This window comes from Bos taurus, chromosome 17 (assembly GCF_002263795.3).
Source record: "Bos taurus isolate L1 Dominette 01449 registration number 42190680 breed Hereford chromosome 17, ARS-UCD2.0, whole genome shotgun sequence".
In the NCBI taxonomy this organism is placed as follows: domain Eukaryota; kingdom Metazoa; phylum Chordata; class Mammalia; order Artiodactyla; family Bovidae; genus Bos; species Bos taurus.
Genome location: NC_037344.1, coordinates 60,971,038 through 60,991,871, shown reverse-complemented (window position 1 = coordinate 60,991,871; position 20,834 = coordinate 60,971,038). Strand labels below are relative to the sequence as shown.

Genomic DNA, 20,834 nt, shown 5'->3' with positions numbered 1-20,834 from the left:
AAAAAAAAAGAAAAAGAAAAAAGAAAACCACACAGCATGGAGGGAAAAAAGAATTTTTTATTAATCTTTCTTTTTTAAAAAGTTGATTTTTTTTGTGGGTTTTTTTTTTGCTTTTTTTTTTTTTTTTAGGTAAACCTCTTTCTGGCTCCCCTCCCCCACTCTGCCCACCCTCCTCTTAAAAATATAAAAATGTCCAACCCCAGATAACTAGTGTACAATAAATAAACAGTAAACACAAAAACATACTTTATTTGTTTCTTCTTTATACAAAATAAGGAAACTAGAAGCGTTCAACTTCCAAAAAAGTATAATACTGTACATCCTGACCGCCCAGCCTCCAAGGACCTGGGCACGGAGGGTGGTCTGTGGGCCAGAGCCCAGAAATCTTGGCGCCTTGCCCAAGCGGGAGGGCAGGATGGGCAAGTGTTTGAATCTGGCCTGGACCCCCGGGCTCAAAGTAAATGTCAAAGGAAAGAAGAGGTGGGGGTCTGGCCCTGGGCTGGCCATGTCTGGACCGCTCCCATCTCTTCCTAGAAAAGCTGACCGTGATCATCGAGGTTGACCACCAGGGGGCGCGAACGCGCAGGTGGAGCTGTCTTCCAGTGACCACCCCCCCACCCCTACCCGCCCCCCATTCAAACATGTTTCTCACTCTCTCCATCTCTCTGCTGGCTCTCTCTCCATCTTCTAACTCATTCTGCTCCCTTTCCTCACTCCCTTCAATCTCTCTTTTTCTTATCTTTTTTTTTTTTTTTTTTTGTAAGACGGGAAAGCAGAGTGAGAAATACGATTACAAAATGCCAGTCGGATTCCAGGGAGGGGGGAAAAAAGAAATCGTCTCCATCCCTTGGCGTCAGCCCTCTCTTGGTCCAAAGAGGTGGTGTGTCGGTTGGGGGAGAGGTCGGGGGAAGCCTAGAGCGTGCTTGAAATCTCTTGACCCTCCGGAGTTAACACTTTGGTCCCAAGAAATCGCTCGCAGCTGCCGGGAGACGCTGGCAGGGGGTTCCCGGAGAGGCCTCGGTGGGAGGATGGAGATGGGGGGCGGGGGGCGGTCCTCCTCCTTCGCGCCCAGCCGAGCAGCAGCTGCCGGTTGAGTTCGGACTCTCGAGAGAGCGAGCTGTGTCCACGTTGGGCATTTTGGTTTAGGGAGGCTGCGTCCGGGCTGAGGTTGGCGGGGTGGGGGCGGCGGGAGCCGGCCGGGCGGGTCCCCGGGGCCAAGCGCGGGGGAGCGGCCCGGCCCGGTGGCCTTACCATACGGCGGCCTCGTTGAGCTCAGGGTTGGGGTGCGACAGGGGTCCGCTGTAGCCGCTGGTGCCGCTCATGGGGAAGGGGGGGCTGGGGCCGCCGCTGAACACCTCGCCCGGCATGGGGTGCAGCGAGCCGGGCAGGCCTGGCTCCGGGCTCGGCGTGTCCGGGTGCGAGATCATGTCGGTGAACCTGGGGTTGTCGGCGGCGTGCGGGCCAGCGATCGGCGGCTCCAGTGCGCCCAGCGGCGTCGAGCCGGGCCCCGAGGCCGCCAGGAAGCTCGAATCGGCCGGGGACTGCGCCTGCGACGGCGGGCCGTGCGCAAAGAAGTCATAGTTGCCTCCGGGCGCGTAGTAGTCTCCTTGGTAGTCTGCGGAGGGGACAGGGCGGCAGAGGGGAGAGTGAGAGATGGGGAGGTCGCTGAAGAAGGACTCAAGGGGCCTGAGGGAGGAGATCCGGGGGAGGGGACCCAGGGAGACCAAGGGCAGAGAGGTGCAGATGCGGCTGGGGCTGGCGGGACAGGACGTTCATGGGGACCATGCGACACAGACTCGAGGTTAGAGAAAGACCCGTGGAGAGGCAGGCCAGAGGAGCGGAGGGCCAGACTCGGAGTTCGTGCTGGGGAGACAGACAACCAGTGAGACGCAAAGGCTACAGTCTCAGGAGCTGGGAGAGACTCAGGGACGATGAAGGACACACACCTTTCAACATCAGAGGTTCCCTGACACAGAGACGGAGAGGAGACAGAGGTCACGGGGGAAGCTCAAGAGACAGAGGATTCCAGACAGTGCCTTAGAGCTGGCGAGAGATACACAGAGAGCGCGAGGCACTGGACAACTGCCAAATAAAGAGACAGGGAGAGATCGGTAGGACCGCACGCAAGTAGACAGCCCAGACTCAGAGTCCGAGGGGAGGCAAGAAAAGAGACTCAGTCACTGAACCCAAGGCTGAGATAGACACCCGGGGTTATTCGAGTAAAACAGAGATAGTTCAGGAGCCGGAAAGGGAAAGCTGAGGCGGCTGTGTGTTTAGAGACGCAGAAAAAATCTGGGGAGAGACCCAGGAACAAGATGGAAGGTGGGGAGAGACAGAGGCGTCCAGAGACGCGCGAGATGAGTCAGACAGAGGGCCAGGGACACGGGGGCTGAGAGACCCAGGAGCTGAGAGACCCGGGCGAGGAGCAGGGCAGGGAGGCAGAGATTGCGGAAAGAGACCTGAAGGTGAAATGGTTGCGATCGGGCGGCGACCCAACCTGGGAGAAGCGCAGCCGGAGTGCAGTGGCGCTGGCGAGTTCGGCCCCGGCCGCCGAAACCTGGCCGCGGACCATGCCAGGCGGCCTCAGAGCCCTCTCCTTCCCTTCGCCGAGCCCCCATCGTCTATTCCGGTGAATGTGGGGCTCCGATCGGTTGCCCCGGCCTCACCTGGCCAGGAATGGAGAAAGCTCAGCCCCAGAGATTTGGGGAGGTGGGGGACGATAAGAGCACTCGCCGGGCCACGTCTAGAGATCCGTGCGCCTTGGGGTAAAAGCTGTGTCCTCCGGGGTGGGGTTGCCAGGACTCCCAAAGTTTTGGGGCATTGGGGACATTCAGCCCTTTTACTAATCTGGTGATAGCTCTTGGCTCTCTCGGCGGAAAAATGCACAAATTCGAATTTTGCCCACAAATTCGGGGAGCGCAGTGGCTCCAGATTACACTCCCGCCCATTCTCGACAAAGGGTTTCTAAGTCAATTCCGCGACCTCCTCCTAAAGCCCCCTTCCCTAAGCCCTTCCGAACAGAGGACAGAGCCTCTTTCCCTCCCCCTCGGGTCGCCCCATGAAAGAGTGGGGCGTGGGACCCCACGAAAGGAGCATCCTTGACAATAACCCGCTTTGGGCGGAGGGAAAACCAGCGCGTCCGGAAGCCGAGGTCTCTTCAGCAAACCCACGCCTCCTGTTTAGGGCCGGGGTGTGTCGCCGGGGCTACTGCTGGACTCCCCCTGTCGCCCTCTTCCCTCCCCAAACCCTCCTTGACATCAGTCCAAATGGGGAGTGTCTGGAGGCGGGATTGGAGACGGTTTAGGCAACAGCCAAAACGGTCGCCAATTATTTTTTAAAAACCACTCATTCCATTCTCCCCGTAAGTGAAGAGAAAGGTTGGAAGCGGCGAATTTGGGGCCCCTAAGGGACGGCGATGGGGGACGGCCACGGTCCGGAGCGAGCCGGCTAGCCAGCGAGGGCCTCGGCCCCCGCGCGGAGCGCGCCGCCTCCGCCCATATGGCGGCCGGGCCGGAGGTAATTGGAACAAACGCCGTCTGAAAAGGGCACAAAAGCCGCAGCTGGGGCTTTGTCCCCGCTCCCACGGGGAGCCGCCGGCCCCGCCGCCCGGCCCCTTTCTCGCCCGCTGCCGGCCGCCGCCACCGGGATCTCCCAGCGCGGATTAGGCGGGGCTGCCTCCCTGGGGCTGGGGGGTCTGCTGCCGTCCCCCCACCCATTCCGGGGAAAGAGGGGCCCCGCGTGTCCAGGCCCCACCCTATCCAGCAGACACGGGGGTAGAAGAGGCGGTCGGATTGGTGGGAGGCACGCTGGTCCTGGGGGAAACCTTGGTTAATTACCCAGGCGGGGAAAAATTCCGGACTGGTACCGCCCCGCCAACCTCCCTGCGCCGGGCGGAGATTTTGCGCGCACGGAGGCAAAGATAGGTGGAGAGAGTCGGTGAGTAGACGCCCCAGGACAAGTCCACTAGGCCGACTCCCTTTGGCGTCTGTACCTGCCCTGCCATCTCAGTCTCTTCCCTAAAAGCACATCACCATTTTTCAGCCACAGTTTCTGAGGACCCTGGCCGGGCCAGAAGAGCTAACCTGCCAGGCCTGTGGATAAAACAAAGCTGGTAGAGGGTGCTCCTATTTTCCTTCCTGGATCTGCCTGGGCACCGGGATCCTGGCCCTCTCCATCCACACTGCCACTCAGCTGACTTCTCTAAAAGAAGTCACCTCTCACCAATCTGGGTTACTAGGGCCACCCCCTTCCCCCGACTGGGTGCAGCAGAGATCCCTCTCAGGCAAAGGCATTCCTGGGGGCTCCCCAAATTCAGAGGCTCAGCAGGAGGGATGCCTTCCTTGAGCCCACAAGTCTGGGATGCACAGTACGGGTGAGTCAGTCCAATAGTGTCCCCGGAGCAACTGGGTCTCAACAAAATACTAGGTGAGGGAGTCAGGAGAGGTCACCCAGGAGACTGAAGTGAACGCAGAGGGGAGAAGGGAGGACAGAAGAGAGAAGGAGAAAGGGAAGAGGTGACTAAGAAGAGAGTGGACCCAGGCCTGAGCCTGCTAACAGGAACAGAGGAATTCTCCTGGGCCATGCTGGGCTCCTTGCCTCCTGCAGCCTTAACAGAGAGTGGATAACTGGGTTGGCTCAATTCTTGCTTCCCCCCACCCCACCCCACCCCAAGTCCTGATGAACCCTGGTGTTCTTGCAGCTGGTGGGTGGGCCAGAGTCCTAGTCCAGCAAAACCTGCCCAACTGCCAGGCATCTGGGCTAAACGGTCCAGATGCTGTGTGCACGGTCCCCGAGGTCGGAAAAGGAGATGCTGTCTTGAAAGATAGCAAGGGGGTGACCCCAGGGGACCCCTGACCCCTCCATCCCTACTGTTGGTGCTGCCTTCCAGGGCCTGCTTTCCTGCTGGTGCCAAAATACGCCAGGCCAGCCTGTGGGCCAGGGCGGCAGAAGGTTGTGTTTCAGGCTGGGGTGGGTACACGCTGAGTGCTTGACCTGGAGAGTGTCAGAGTGTCTGTCAGTATACCCAGGGGGTGGGGTATACCTGTGTTGGTTGTGGGTGATCATGTGCCTAGACGCGGGTCTCCAAGGTCTCTGAACTCGTGTGCGTCCTGCGTGGGTGAGTGTGTCACTGCTTGTCTCACATGTTTATCTGTGGGTATCAAGGCATGGGTGAGTGAACGCTTGTGTCTGATTTTCTGTCCAGAAAGTATCTGAGCGTGGGTCTGCCCCTGTTGATTCGTGTCTCTTAAGGTGTGTTCATGATTGTGTATGTTTTTCGTGGGTAGAAAGGAGGAGGGGGTCCCCTGGGCACCCCAGATCGCAGGGATCCAGGCCTGCACTCTCAACCAGCACTGACCTAGGTGTGAGGCACCACGTCCAAGGCGGGGTGCTTACCTCCGTAGTAGGTATACGGAGTGGACCCCAACATCTCCGACTCGTCCAAGCGACCGCCCAGCGGACGCATGCGCCTCGGACTCCGGAAGAAGGCGTGTCTCCGGGCACCCAGGGCGCTCAGCTGTTTCATCCGGCGTTCTTTGGACCGTCGGTTCTGGAACCACACCTGGGATAGAGGAGGGGGCCGTGAGCTCTGACCTGGGTCCCCTTCTTTCCCTGCCCAGGCCGCCCCTGCTGGGTCCTAGCGCCTCCTTCGCACCAAGAATGCCGAGCCGGAGGGCCGGGCCGGATTAGACCAGAGGGGTGGAGGGGGGCCTCGGCGAACCAGCCAAGGGTGAAGGATTTTGCGGACCCGTGGGGCGACTCATAAAAAGCTGGGCTTCCTGGTCCTTGGCCCGTCCGCAGTGTGACGGCTTTATAAAGGCCTCCCGCCCAGCAAGGCGCTGGTCTCGGCCCCTCGCCTCCCCAAGCCGGGCTCTGGCCGTTTTTCTGTCTGCCCGCGCGTCGGGCGCCCGGAGGGAGCACGCGGAGAACAAACAGCGCCTCTTCCTCTGCTCAGAGGATAGGAGGAAGGGAAAGGTCCCCGTACTCCAGCGAGGCTTAAAATCTTCCTTGAAAGGGGTGAGGGGCGGGAATCAGTGAGGTGAAGTGACCCGCCCAAGATGGCACCGCTGGAAGACAGCAGGGCCAGGCTGGATCTTCCGGCTAGGAGTGTGACCAGCGGGCCCCGACCTCCGGCGCACCGCCTGCCCCTGCGCTGAACTCGGCGCGCTCTTAGCCAGGGAGGCTGGGTGCGAGGCTCCTCCGAGCTTCCCTGCTCGCGGACGCAGCGGCGCTGGGGAGGGGTGGCCCGGGCCGGGCCGCACCTGGATGACGCGCATGTTGAGGCCGGTCTCCTGCGCCAGCTGCTCGCGGATGTGGCGCGTGGGCTTGGGCGTGGCGGCGAAGGCGGCCTTGAGCGTCTCCAGCTGCTTGGCTTTGATGGTGGTGCGCGGGCCGCGCCGCTTGGTGCCCGAGTTCTGCTCCTCGTTCTCGTTGTTGGCCGTCTCCTTGTCCGACGACGTCGAGTTGTCAGTCTCCTTGGGATCGTCCTGGAGTGGATCCTGGAGGTCCGGGGACAAACTGCGGTCCGTACAGGACGACACTGCGGGCGGACGGAGCGGGAAGGGAACAGGACGTCAGCGGCAGCCCGAAACCTCTCTAGTCGGGTAGAGGGTTCTCGGCGGCCCGGGCCACCACCAACCGCGGCGGGTTTCCCACCCCAAACCTGTCGCAGCCCCTCCCTCAGGGGCCCGACGCCTGCCCACTCCCTCCAGGCGGGGCCGGGCCTTCCGAGGGGCCCTTCTCAAGCCCTCCCAGCACTTCCCAGCCAGCGCTTGAGAAAGGGGGAGGCGCGCTCTCGGGAGAGGGGACGCGAGGAGGGTCCTGACGCCCTCCTGGCCTGGGATCTTCTTTACCCACCTCTCCTTCCTGCAGACCCCCAATTACTATCCTCACTATGCAGCTAGAAACTAGCAGGAGCTGAAAAGACTCGGAAAGGGGAAACTGCGCGGCTCCAAATTGGAGGAGGAGGACCGCTTGTACAAGAATTGGAGGAGGGCAGGGGAAGAGCAGGCGCGGGAAGTATCCTAAGAGGCTGGCTGCCAGCGCTGCCCCTCTTCACCAGCCCCCCACGGCCCCTCCGTGTGCCTTGACCTCTGAGTGGAGAGCTCTGAACCCGGGCACCACCTCCAGGCAGGGGGCAAAGTGGGGAGGGCGCTGGGGCCTGGGCCGGGGAGGGACGAGGGCCTCCTACCCGAGTTGAGGCTGCCCTCCTTGAGGCTAGAGGAGCTCAGGTAGTCGTCCTTGCACACGAACTTGTTCTCGTCGATGACGTAGAGCTCCTCGCCCGTGGACAGCTGCTTGTTGCAGACCATGCAGGTGAAGCAGTTGAGGTGGAAGACTTTGCTGCGGGCCTTGCGAACCAGGTCGCTCGGTGAGATGCCTTGTGCACAGCCCGCACACTTGGTGCCAAAGCGCCTGCAGACGGACACGGCCTGTCACCTGAGGCCAGCCCAGTGTCCCATCCTCCCCAAGCCCTGACCTCCTCCTGTCCCGCCCTAGCTTCTGAGAAGCCTGCATTTCCATGTCTGTCAACGGGAGATCTCTGTTCTGTCCTGTCCTCCCTGGCCGGAAATGCCAGACAGGAGACAAAACACCCTGGACTGTGCCTCGGTGGTTGGGTTCATTTGAACTCTGCTGGGCTTCTGGCAATGGGTGCAGCCTTCAGCCGAGGAGAAAGCCCAGAGCACCCCAAGTCGTGCTCTTCCTCCTCCCCCACTCCTACCAGATCCTCCCTGGGATGCTCCAGGCAAACTCTGCTCTGGAGGTCAGGGAGGATTTTAAAGCCAGGCAGGCTGGGTTGGGACCACTTCTCGGCTTTGCCTTCTGGATCCTAAACAGTCTGCTAAGATCCAGGTGGGGTCAATCAGCCTGGCTGGTGGGTCCTAGCAATGGAGCACGGAGGGGGACCCTCTCCTGAGCTGAACCTAAGCAGGAAGGAGAGAGCCTCTACTGATTCCCAGCACTGTAGACTTTCCAGGCCCTGCTCTGGGCCCCACTGGAGCTGGTCAGGGGCCTGCGGGCTCTGGAAGGCAGGGACTGGGCCTCCAGGTCCCCAGATCCCAGGCCCTGGCAGGTAGGGGAGGAGGATATGTGATCAGAAAGCAGTCCTAAACCTGCATGGCCAGAACTCGGGATCTCTCCAATGCCTCCTTTTCTGTGTTCCCTGTCTAAATCCTCTTCTTTCTTCTAGGAGCGCTGGGAGTCGGCGGCCTCCCCTGAAATGGATGATGCAGACCAGCACAGGGAGGGGTGAGGAGAAGGGGGAGCAGTGAGGTGCCGGGGGAGAGAGGGCAAGGGCCCAGGACTCTGGGGCCCCACGTCTGCTCACACCCACGTCTCTAAACAGGGTGAATTTGGGTGACGTTGATGTAGTGAGGGCATTAGAAGCCATAAGTCACTTTTGGCCTTATCCGGCAGCATAATTGGCCATATGCACCTTATCAAAAATCATTAGGTGCTTTGCAAGCACCACCACATTAGGGGCCTTGGGCCTCTGGGGCTGGGGAGTTTACACGTGTAAAGGCGCGACTGACATTTTCTCCTATTCAAATTCCCCAGTGCCAGCCACCGGGGCGGTGAGCAGCCTTTCTGCACAGCGTTAATCATGCCCCCCTCTTCCCTCTGCGCCTGGAATTCGCACTCACAAAGCTGACTCTGGGCACCCGTGGGGAAGTGGGCCAGGCCCAGCGGCCAAAACCCCACAGCCTTCCAGGCCAACCCTCAACATTTCTCAGCTAGGAAACAGAGACTTAGAAAAGTGATCTCTGTGATCTGCCTGAGGGCCCGAGGGGGCAGCAAGGGTAGGCCCTGCAGGTCCTGATTCCAGCTTCATTTCGTTTGTACTTTCAACAGAAGAGAAAATGTTTAAGGAGTTTGAGGCCAGTGGGGGGTGGATGCGGATGGGGGGATTGAGGAGAAGATTCCCTTCCCATCACCAGAGGAGACCTTTCTGGCTGAGCCCCCTCTGGGGCTGGGAAGTTTCTGTTTGTCCAGAAAGGCCCGGGGAACCCTACCTGCCCAGAGCCCAGCCTCTGGACAGCCCACACTCTGCCTGGTGGGTGAAGCCCTCAGCTGTCCCTAACTTCGCCAAAATCCTTAGTCTCTCAGAACCCGGCTGAAAGCTTCCACCCTGGGGTGGTGCCGGCTAGGAAGGGGCAGAGACGAGTGTGGAGCAAGTTAGTCAGGCTTCCTCTCCCTGCCCCACCGCCGATCCAAGCCGGCCTGGAAAAGCCAGCTAGAAGCAGCCAGCCGCGTTCTTCTCACTCCGCCTGGGTTCCGGCCCTTGCTGGACCGAGGACAGCAAGAGCTTGCTGGGTGAGCCGGCTCCCCACTGAAGCTGGTGAGACCGGGAGGGTGGGGTGGGTCTCTTCCGTTCCCCGGTGCCCCAACGGAGCGCGCGCGGGGCGGGCGCTCGGGCAGCAAGCAGGGGCAGCACGGGCCACTTACCTGAAGAAGTCATTTTTGCAGTAGAGCTTGCCCTCGCGTGAGAAGCACTTCTCCGAGAGGTTGGTCTTACACTCGCAGCACTGAACGCATTTGATATGCCACGCGCGGTCCAGCACGTTCAGCAGAAAGCGATCGAGGATGGGCCGCTCGCAGCCGGCACAGTGCACCATCATAGCCCTGCGCCCCGGCGGCTCGGGCCGCCTCGACCTCCCTTTGGGCCCCCGGCCCTCGGGCCCCCGGCCCCGCCGCTGTTCTTTGCCTCTCCTCTTGGCCGCCGCCGGGCGAGTCCGGTCCGAACCAAGACTCAGCCGGTCAAGTCCTCGGGTGATTCCTGGGCCTGGCGCTAGGCTGCCCGCGGTGGGGTGGGGACTGGTGGCGTTCACAGTCTCATGCCCCGGGCCGCGCGCCTCAATATATCTTGGGTGGCTGCTGGCCTCGGCTCTGCCGAGCGGCTTTCCCCGGTGGCGGAGGCGCCGGCACTTTCCCCCACTTTCAAGCGGTCCCGATCCTCATCTTTGTCTGGCCGCCGCCTAATTCGCGCATCCTTATTCAGATTTGGTGACGTGGCGAGGCACGTAGGGGGCCCAGCGGCCAATGGGCTCGCGGTGGCCATGGCAACCTCTTAAATTTATAGCATATCTAAATTGGCTACAGCGTTGCGGTCCGGACAGAGCAAAAAAAACAAGGCATCAGTATTGTTGAGTATTAGCTTGTACCTGGTTCGGAGGCAAAGTAAGTATTTACCTTCCAGTTTGGGGCTAGGGGCTGGGGGGCCGCGCGATCTGAGAACTGCCTCTGTCTTCTCTCGCCTGACACATATTTGGGGGGGCAGGGTTCCAAGGCCTAGTGGGGAGGTGGGGAACCTCTGCCCCCTTCTCCATCCACGGAACTTGCAGAAGTTGCTCAAGGCGAGGATCGCGCGCTCTGTCTGCCTCCTCTTCCCCAGCCCAGCCCGCCGTTTTGGACTCCCCCACCCGCGCGCCCCTGGGGTCAGCGCCCTGGAGCTTCGGCAGAGAGGTTCCCGGGACTCCCGGGAGGCGTCCCCGGTTTCCTTTGTCATACAAGGGGACTGGGGACGAGCTCGGCCTTTCTCATGGAAAGAGAGAGAGAAAGACCGAACAGGCCCAGGCCCAGGTTGGGGGGCATGTTCTCTGGCCCGCTCCGAGACCCTGCGCTGGCCACGGGACTCGGGGGCGATGTGGGAAGTAGGGTATCCAGGGCCCACCAGTCTTCCCGAAGCCAGCTCAGAAGTGGCGTTCACCGCGTCTCCGCTCTCCTCGCGGCACCTTCCGGATCCCGGGTCAGCCAGTCGGCGCCGCGGTGAGTGGGTAGCGCGGCCGAGGCGGCACGCTGGAAGATTGCGCGGGCGCTGTTTGCACGCGCTGGGCGTCCCGGCTGTGTGTGCAGGTTGGAGTCTTCATAGAACACAGGCCGTTCTACGGGGCTCCGAGCGTGTTGGGGGGAGGGTGTTCACAGGTGTATGTGGAGGAGGACTGTGACTCTGGTGGGGGAGGGAAAAAAACATGCCTCTTTCCCAAAGTGCCAACCCAGCCACTGAACTGGATGCTCTAAGTTAGGGAGGCCAGGCAAGCTAGGTGGGGGTTTTCCCTTCCCACTTCAGAAAAGAGGGCCGATGGGGTCTGCAGGGCTTGGGCCCACAAGCTGGGAACCAGATGAGTGTATAGTTGTGTGTGTGTGTGTGTGTGCACGCGCGCGTGCTCTTGCATGTGTACATGCCAAAGCTTAGGTGTGGATATGCGTTTGGGGGCATTTGTTGAGTTTGTTAATATACATTTGCTGTTTGAGAACCTTGTTTTTGCCTCTCTTTATATTACTCAGAAATCAATTATATGAATATATTTTGGCATGTGTATCTTTTGTGTTTGTACCTGTGCATAGCGCTGCTATTATCTGTGTATATTAGTGTGCGTGCTTTTGTTTGTGTTGGTTAGTGTGTACATATATATGTATATATGTGCATATTTGCAGCCATGTGAATGTGATAGTATTTGCTTATGTGCGTGTGCATCTGTGTAAGATTGCTTGTGTAGGTGTGTGCTAACATGGATGTGAGAGTGGACTTTGAAGAAGCTGAATCGTGTGCAGGTGAGTGTGCGTGTATGTGACTGAGCTGGGTTGGGCGCATTCGTGGTGTGGAATTTTGTGGATATGTGTTTGTGGGTCAGTCCTTGTGTGTGTAGTTCTGCAGATAGCAGTACTTTTGTTTATGTGACTCCTGTGGTGTCCGCCCCCCCCCAGGGAGGGGTATGTTTGTGTGTGTACTTTTATTGCGCTTGCCTTTGTGGATTTGAAAGGGGGCAGGATTTGTGGATGCCTGACTTGGGGCAGTTGGTGGAAGCTCCGGGGTGTTCACTTTTCCTGGGTTTCTGTCCAGACCTCTAGCTTCCCCTCACAGGCCACAGTCTCTATGGGAAGTGATCTGGCTCCGCACAGGAATTGACAGGTGCTGGTCACTGAGGTGGGGTGCTGGCCCCCAAGCTGGACTTCTGAAGGGGAGTCCCCAAACTGGGCCACTTCTGCTGTTACTCTGTCCTCCAGCGTGCCGAGCCAGGAACAGGTGTGGCTGATTGGAGCTGGGACCAGCCAGGAACAAGGAGGCCGGATCTTGCTGGGTCTCTCAGGCCAGGCTGGGAGAGCTCCAGGAACCCCACATGAAATCACAGTTTCTGGCAGTGCCTGGCCCTGCCCTCCTGGGCTACGAGGGGTCATTGAGCTGAGACAGGGCAGGGACAGAGTGAAACAAGCACCGGAGAGAAAAGAGGCACTTGGGCTCCAAGTGGAGGCGAATCGCGATCCCTCCTTGGTCTTTGTCTCCCCCTCCCCTGAGTTCTCTTCACATCGTTTCCTTTCTGTCTCTCTCTCTTATGAGCCTCTGTTCTTTTTCGGTTTCCTTTTCCCTCCGTTCCCCCATCACTTTCTTTCTCGGTTTCTCTAGATTTTTATTTCCCTGGCTCTGGCTTGCTGCTGGCATTCCGATCTGGTATCCGACTCAAAGCTGCGATGAAAGATTCTCTTTGTGCACCCTGCAGATTTTGGGGTGTGTGTTTGGATCTCCCACACAGTAATTAAAAGCCCCTGTCTAGATGATATCTTTCCCCTTGCTCTGGACTAGGTGCGCTGAGCCGTCTCCCCCCATCCTGAGTGGGTACCTGAAAAGCCAAGTCTTTCCACCCCAGCTCTGCCCACCCTGCCAGCTGCTGGGTGCCTGTGTACCAGGCTCCAACTAGAATAAGTCCACCTGCCCTCACCTCCTTTATGTACTTAAATGCCAACGCACAGTCAGGCCCCAGCCGCTAAGGTGCAACACCAGGGAGGTAGGAGGAACATGCCCCATCCCGCCGCCCTGGATGTGGTGAGTCACTCCAGGGATGGATGCCCGGTGGCTGAAGATAAAGCTTCACTTCCAGAAGCCCCAGCCTGGCCTTCTGCCTTCTGTAGCTGAGTTTACCCATCGTGTCCAGGTCACAGACTCTTGGAATTACCCTGGGACCCTGAGCACAGCCCACACTCAGTCCAAAACCGCCTCACTCCAGCCCAGTGGCAGCGGCATCCTGCTTGGCCCTCCACCTTCCAGGGAGCACAGCTTCCGAAAAAAAAAAAAAAACACGCCAGCAGACCAACTATTAGACGAATTATCCCGCCCTAACAGCGCTAACAGATGGCGACCAGGCAGCGAAATCCCCTCCTATATGTAACTAATAAACTGCTTGTGTCTTAACAGGGTAATGCATGGAGACGCAATGTCACTTATACAAGATGTTGATGGAATTTACTATATAAAAATCTTCCTCCTAGAGTAAAGAGTATCAACATTACAACTCGACAGACGGCGGCGGGATAAGTAAAACAGACAAAAGACAAACAAGATAGTAATCTGTTTCCAATCACTTAAGCCCTGTAGAGTTAGTAATATGCGGTTTGCATATTCCCCCTTGAGTTCGGTAATTAATTACCGGCGAGGAGGCGCACATCCACCCGGGGTGGGCGTTTCGAGGTGCGCTGAGCTGGGATTGCGGGGAGGCGCCTTTCCCGACTTTTCCAGCCTAGGACATGGGGCAGCGGCCGGACTGGGGACTCTTCTGAGCGTTTGGAACCGACCTTCCCTCAGGTTGTAGAACACTTCCCTGCTCCTCACCGGAAACTCTCCATCCTGGGGAGATTCTGCAGCCAAGCAGAAACGGGGCTTTTCTGGCAACCAGAGCATCTCCCTTCGCTCATCTGAGGACAACCGCTTGCTTTGAATGGACTGAAGTGGCCTGCTTTCTCGGGGACCGCGCGCTCTGGGGGAACCCGGGAAGGGCGTCCCTCGTCGTCTTCTCCCCGCGGTCTCTGGGGCGGCCCAGCCTGTCCTCTCCCGACTTCCATCATTACCGCCCCCCACCCAACACGCACACTCCACCCCCACCCCCCCACCCCGAGCCAGCGCGGCTTTAACATTAAACAAACGCAGCGAGCGCCTCAGAGCTGCGCTCTCGGCCGGGTCTGCGCGGCGGCGGCGTTACAAATTGTAAATTTAAATTGCTCGCCGGATTCATTACCTCCCCTCTTTGATTTCAGCCAGCCGTGAAAAATTATACTGGTGTACCACTGAGAAACTGTTTTGCCGCAAAGAGCCCGCGCCTAATCACTGGCTTTCTCCCTCCGACAAAAGTGTAATTATTTTGTTTGGGGTGTAAATATAGGCCGCGCTGCGCACACACACTCAGCGTCCCGCCGCGCCGCCGCTCACTGCCCGCCGCCGCGAGGAATCGGCCCCCGAGTAAGAGCAGGCGTGGAGGCTGGGCCCTGCCGCCCGGAGCCTGGAGAAGAGCGGCCGGTTTGGCGCTCCTCCGGGAAGACCCAGAGAGCCGAATCGGCAGGTCCAGTCGCCAGCCCCTGCCCTCTAGAGTTCGGGTTTGCCGGATGATCCCCGGAACATGTGCGCCCAGGCTGGCTTGGGTGGACGTCCACCGGGTGCTTGGAGTGGGTCAGGCACCCTGCCCGGATGCTTAGGCCTCGGCATCCGGGCAGGGATACAGAAGGGATGGTGGGAGGATGGGAGTGAGGTGGCCGGGGTTGAGCTTTCTAGGGTCCCCATGGGGGCGGCCAGCTGGGGGCAGCCCCAAGTCCAGGCTGGGAGAGTGTTGGGGTCTGGGCGTCCCCAAGAGGGCAGGGAATAGGCTGAACCCTGGAAAGCAGGGGTGACAAAGCCGGTGTGTCCCCTCGCTCTCCTCTGTGGACGGCTTGGTTTCCAGAACATCTCTGCGGGGGGCAGGGCCTTCCTGTCAGTTGAATCCTGCGCTGCTTAATTAACGGTCTCGTTAACTGGGCTGGCTCGACCTGGAACGTTTAATCAAAAAGGCAGGGAATTCCTCCCCTCCCTTCCTTCCTTCTTCCTTCCACTCCTCCATCTCTTTCTTCTTTCCTCTTCTTTCCTTCATCTATTTATTCACCAGTGATAAAACTTCTCCCCTCCTTAAGCACCCTCTCCTAGCACTGGGGTGCGAGGCTGCTGAATCCCCAGTCCAAATAGTGAGTCCCCAGTCCAATATGTGGGGAGGGACCTGTGGGACGTGGGCAGTGGCAGGAGTTGGGGACCACTGTTGAGTCTGGTGGCCTTGGGACAGGACTGGAGCCAGAGACCCGTGGTCAGATTTCTGGGGGCAGGCTGGTGGAAGTGTGCTGAGGAGCCCTGCAAGCCACCACCTGGAGGGCATCTCTGGGAGGTTGGAGGGCAGTGGCTGATTGCACTTGGCCGATCCAGAAAATCCAGCTGCAAAGTGTGTGCATGCTGGCCAGCTTAGAGACCCAGCTGGTTGGGGCCAGGGTAGGGTGGAGCCTGGCGTCCTCACTCTCTTTCCAGCCATCCATCCCCTCCTGGAATGCATCTCTCAGAGGCCCAGCCATCAGGCTACCCAGCCGGGCCTACTGGTTACAGCACCCTCTTTGGCGCCGGCTGCAGGGGAGGGTGCAGACTGGAGCTAATCCCTGTGGGCCAGAGGGCAGCCTGGGGGACAGAAGGAATGGTGCAAGCCAGTCCTCCAACTTGTGGGAGCAGTGCTGACCCTTTGTTCAGAGAGGGAAAACCCCACGCTTTGTGCAAGGCTAGAGGCTGCTTCGCCGGGTTAGGCTCAAATCCCAGGTTGCCAGGCTGACCGAGTGTTCAAGCTGAGTGCCGTTGGCACCGTCCTCTTCCTTCCCTTGGCGGTTTAGCCTGGAGGGCCGCCTCAACCTCCTCCACGTGCAATGTCCAACAGCAGGCAGTGCTGGGGCGCGTGGAGTCGTGGTCACGGACTTTCTGGCCCCACTGAGGCATCCGACCGTGGAGGCTATACGCTGGGCTCCCCGAGCTGTTTCTGAGAAGATGCTTGCAATCCATTTCATCTCTGGAACCCAAAAGGAGAGCGCTAACCTCCAAATGGAGGATCCCGAAGACTTTCTAATTATCCTCCCTCGGACTAGCTAGTCTGAATTTGAGTCTGTATCTTGCTTCCCCTTTCTTTTATCTTGGTCTTTTTCGTGGTCTCGATAGCATCTCTCTCTCTCTCCCCTCTCCTTCTCCTCCTTTCCCCATTCTCTCCCACCTCCTCTCCCCGCCTCTCCATATCCCACCTCCTTTTTGTTAGCCTAATATGGGTTCCTTTAGAATTCATCCGACTTTGGCAGCCCGCGCGCGCTGTTTGTGTGTTTGAGTGTGTGCGCGCGGGCGCGGGCGCGCGCGCGTGTGTATTTCTCAGCTGCTAATGATTGTGTGTTGATAGAGCAATGCAGTGGCCTCATTAGCCTTTGTTTAGAAGGTGTTAAAAGGGAAATCTGCATCGGAAAGCCGCGGTTTACACTGCAGCCTGGATGAACCAGGAGCCGGAGCCGGCTGGGGGGTGGGGGTGGGGCCGCCCACCGCCGGCCCCCGGGAGGCGGGGAGGGGCCCAGGGAAGGCGACCCCCAGCACCTTCCTCCCAAGGCGAGTATGTTTACCCTGCTGCGCGCCCCTCGGTTCCTCCGGGACCACAGCGGGAATCGCTCTTTCTCTAAAAGTCCTTTGAGCTGCCCAGCAGTGCACGGTGGCTTTTCTCCTCCAGGTTTCTTGGGGGAAGAGGAGGGGAAGGGCAGAATACTGCTCTGAAAAAAAAAAAAATTCCAAGGTTTTTTTTGGCGGGGGAAGGAGGGGGCCAGGGAGGGGTCTTATTTTGGAGGCGAACACCAATCAGTCGGCGGCGGCAGGGCTGGGCTTCGGGCCTCAGTTTGTTTTGTGGAGATATCCGTGCGCCCTGGACGCAGGTGTGGGGGTTCCAGGCTTTCAAAAGTCCGGGAGAGTCCTCTTGCTTTCCTCCCAACAAATTCGCCTGCGGCCGGAGGAAGAGTATTCCTTGCGTGGTTAGGCTCATTCCTAAACTTCTCGTGTCTACCCCTACCCTAGGGCTCCACTTGGGAAACGAATTCCGTGAGAATAAATCGTAGCTCGGCTGGCCGATTTCTCTGAAGGTCGGCGGAAGCACCTAACTTTATTGACCATGGGCTTGTGTGTGTGTGTACGTAGAATTTGGAGAATGACCATCACACGCTCGGCATTTCCCACTCCCTCGGGGAAGCAAGGTTTTAGGCAGAGGAGAACGTGAGAGAAAATTATTTTTATCCTGGATTCTACGAAAAGACCCAGGGGGGAAAAAAAAATATATATATATATATATATATATATATATATATATATATAGAGAGAGAGAGAGAGAGAGAGAGAGAGAGAGAGAGTCGCTTCTGTGGGTGAAGTTTATTGAACTCGGAGTAAGACGGCTTTCCTGGCAAAAAGCGGGTGGGGGAAACGCTGCAGAATTCGAGCGGCGAAATGTGTAATCTCTGATCATAATTCATTACTTTTGTCGGGCCTGGGTGAAGCAACCCTTTCTCGTCTTTCTGGCTCCTCTCTCTTTCGTTTTTTCTCTCCGCTGGATTTGATGCTTCAGGTCTTGGAGCGAAGCTCAGAAGGTCTGGGTGTCCTTGCGCGTCCACAGCCCCGTATACCCAATGGCAAAGCGTTAGACATCGCCTTCCCCCGCTCTTTGGTCGAAGGCTAGGCTAGGCGTCGCCTGGGGACAGATCGTGAGCGGCTAGGGCCTGGGGCAATGACAGCGAAACGAATTCCAAACCTAATCTGGACTCGCCACGGAGACGTCCCCGGCCCCCAACACTATGTAGCCAAAAACAAGGTTCCGCGTGAAGCCAAGCGAAAGTCGACCTCCGTAATGCAGTGGGATGGGATCAGGGCCGAGTTCGGAAGATGCGGGGAGAGGATGGAGAAACCTCTACCTGTCTGCTCTGGTCTCCCTTTCTCTTTCTTCCCAAAGCAGGTTTGGCGGAGAAGGCAGCTGGTGCGCCCCCGGTCGCTGCCTGGCTACGCGCGGGCGCGGGAGTTTGGACCAAGACAAAGACGGGAGCTGTCCGCGGTGCTGAACCTGCCGCGCCGCCGCGAGGGCAAATGGGCTCCTGTAAGCTGCCCTCTCCTCCTTTACTCCCTCTTTCTATCTCCCCTTCTCTCTGTGATTCTTGCCCTCCCCTGCGTTTATTTCCCTCTTTTGTCTTTCCGTAGAATACGCGTTCTGCACGCAGGTGTATGTGTATATCAAAGAACAAAACAATTGATTAAAAATGGTGTCTTCTCTTTTCTTCCCAAATAAATGATGCAAGAAAGGTTTATTTAAAATGTACTCTCAAACAAATACAAACAGCTATTCCGACCCCCAAAGAATGGAAATGCGTGCTTAAAACAATAGAAATAAGCACAAACAAATGTTACGAATCTGTTCTTTGATTTATTCTGAAGAAGAGGTAAGGGGTTTAGAAATTTTAATGCCAGGAATATCTTGGCATCTTAACTTCTTGGGTGGGAAAATATAACAGCTCGGAGGATTGGTGGCCAAATATGAAGGTGAACAGGCTAAGGAGCTTGTCTATGAGTCAATAGATGGCTTATGAAGGTGAAAGTGATGGACATTAAGTTGCCTTAACCCTTGAGAGATTTGCAAGCATAACAGTCTTCTGGATTATTAACAGGGAAATGAATCCTTTTGAAACTTTGGGTGTAAAAGTGTTAATATGGTGCTTCATTTTCTAAACGTGCAGAGTGTTGTCTAGACGTCTGGCATGGTGTATAACCAAGCACCGATTCCTCTGCTCAAATTTGTATGCAACATTTGTCTAACGAAGTTTGTGCAGGGGAGAAAAAAATCACATATTTCCTCCTGGGGGGTACACCCATTTTAGTGCACACGGATCTGTACACAATCCTTCTGGCATCTAATAGATACACTACCTCCCAGAGAGCCCAGATGCCCTGGGGCCACCTCTTCATTTGATCTTCTCAGCACCCTCCAAACCTCCCCACCACAGGGGTGTCAGCTAAGCCCAGTTGTTAGCACCACCAATACATATGGGGAGGGGTTCTTGAGAATTCAATGGGATAGGTTGGCTCTGGCTTCCCACCTGGACACTCTAGAGCTTAATTACCCCATAAAGGCAGAGGAACTAGAATTCTCAAATCAGTGTGATTTGTAATAAAAGGTTGTATTTTGGGGTTGGGGTAATGTCACCCCAGTTCTTCCAGGGTCTGGAGGAACTGTTATCTTCTCACCAAAACACTCAGCAATCTTTCATTAAGGCCAATGCACTATACCTTTCAACCTCTTGAAATGCAGCAGCTCATTGTGCCAGGAGAAAAATCCTGAGCTAGAATGGGTGAAGGAGAGGAAAAAAAAAAAAAAAGCCACTTATTGAATGACCATCATATACACTTGATTCCTTGATCTTCATTGCAACTCTGAAAAGTAGTAGATATTTATCATGGCGTCATTTTACAGTTGAGGAAATAGAGACTCACAGATGTTCATTGAGTCGCTTATGGTTACATAGTCAAGGCCTGTGATTTTAACCCAGATCTCATTAGTTATGGAGTCTGTGCTTGCTCTAGGGGGCCACAACTGATGGTTATATGGGGGGTATTCCAGAGGTCACTGTGTTAAATTTCTTTAGTACAATAGCTTTGGATTCCCAGGCCATTATGGCCTGTGGTCTGGGTTTGTAAGTTGGTTTAAGCCCTAAATGTGAAAGCAAGAAATTAGAGTGAAGAAGAAACAGGACTCTCCCTTCATTTGGGTTGGATGGATATTTCACAAAATAAGACCAGTTTCTGTTAAAAAGGGTCCTGGACCATCTCCTAAGCCCACACCTAAGAGTCAGTTCTTGAATCCCCCTTTCTCTCCTGCCTTGCATCCAATCCATCAGCAAGTTCAGTTAACTCTGCCCCTGAAATATGTTCCAGCCCATCTACTTCTCATCTTCATCTCTGTTATCAACCTAGTCTAAGCTACCATCATCTCATCTGTTTTACAGCAGTCGTTTCCCCGTTTCTTCTATTTGATTGGTTTCCCTGTTTCTTCTATCCTTGCTCTCCTTGGCAACCCGTTCTCTACACTATAACAAAAGTTATATTTTAAAATCATAAGTCAGATCTTGTCATTCTCCTGTTTTTAACTCTCCAATGAATCCCCAACACAGTTAGACTAAGTCCACATTCCTTATCCTGATCTGCAGGGGTCTCTGATTGGCTCTTGCCCACCTCTCCTAACACGCCCTCCCTGCTTCAATGCCTAGCTTCACACACACCTAATTTTTCTCACCTCAAGACCTTTGCACTTGGTCCATCCCTTTGCCTTCAGATTCGAACAAGATTGGCCCCTTCTTGTCACTTAGGTCTCAGCTCAAATGTCAACTTCTCAAAGAAGTCTTTCCCAACCACCTTATCTAAAAGCACCCCATCTCTCCTGACTCGCGAGTCCACCTCTCTGTCTGTTTTCTTTGTAGCCCTCATCAATATCCAGAATTATCCTATTTATATGTTTAGGCACATGTTGTCTATCTTCCTTAATAAAATATCCGTTCCATGAGGGCAGAGACTGTGTTTGTCTTGTTCACTGTTGAATCCCCAATGCCCAGCTCAGTAACTGGAACATAGCTGTTCAATACGTATTTGTTGACTGAATGAATAATGAAGGAGTACACAGATGACGAGAGAGCTGTAGAAGTGGATGGAGATAGATGGGCAAAGCTGAGAAGGGCCTGAACTTTTTTGCCTGTCTTCTGGGCTCTGCAAATGGAATAGCTGGCTGGGTGCATTCCCAGTTTGGAACAAGGAAGCAAGAAAAGTTTGCACTAGGACCCCAAGAGGGTGCAGTCTTTGCAGACCAGATAGCAAATCAGGATGGAGAAATGGATCTTCGACCTTGGAAAATGGTTTTTATTTGTTCTGGTTGGGTCTGAAACCTTTACTTGGTTACAGACAGAAGGGTGATAATGGAAAAACACAGCAAACCAGGAAGACGTCTACATTATAAAATCTTTTT

At 56.4% G+C, this 20,834-nt stretch overlaps 1 protein-coding gene across 1 annotated transcript; it reads right to left on the bottom strand.

The window, feature by feature from the left end:
• Window positions 1–743: 743 nt before the first annotated feature.
• On the bottom strand, window positions 744–9,964 carry LHX5 (LIM homeobox 5). Its single transcript, NM_001102061.2, has 5 exons — window positions 9,445–9,964; window positions 7,190–7,413; window positions 6,261–6,538; window positions 5,395–5,560; window positions 744–1,615 (listed from the first exon to the last, which is right to left on the bottom strand). The coding sequence occupies exons 1-5, from the start codon at window positions 9,615–9,617 to the stop codon at window positions 1,248–1,250; spliced, it is 1,209 nt and encodes a 402-aa protein (NP_001095531.1). The 5' UTR covers window positions 9,618–9,964; the 3' UTR covers window positions 744–1,247.
• Window positions 9,965–20,834: the final 10,870 nt, after the last annotated feature.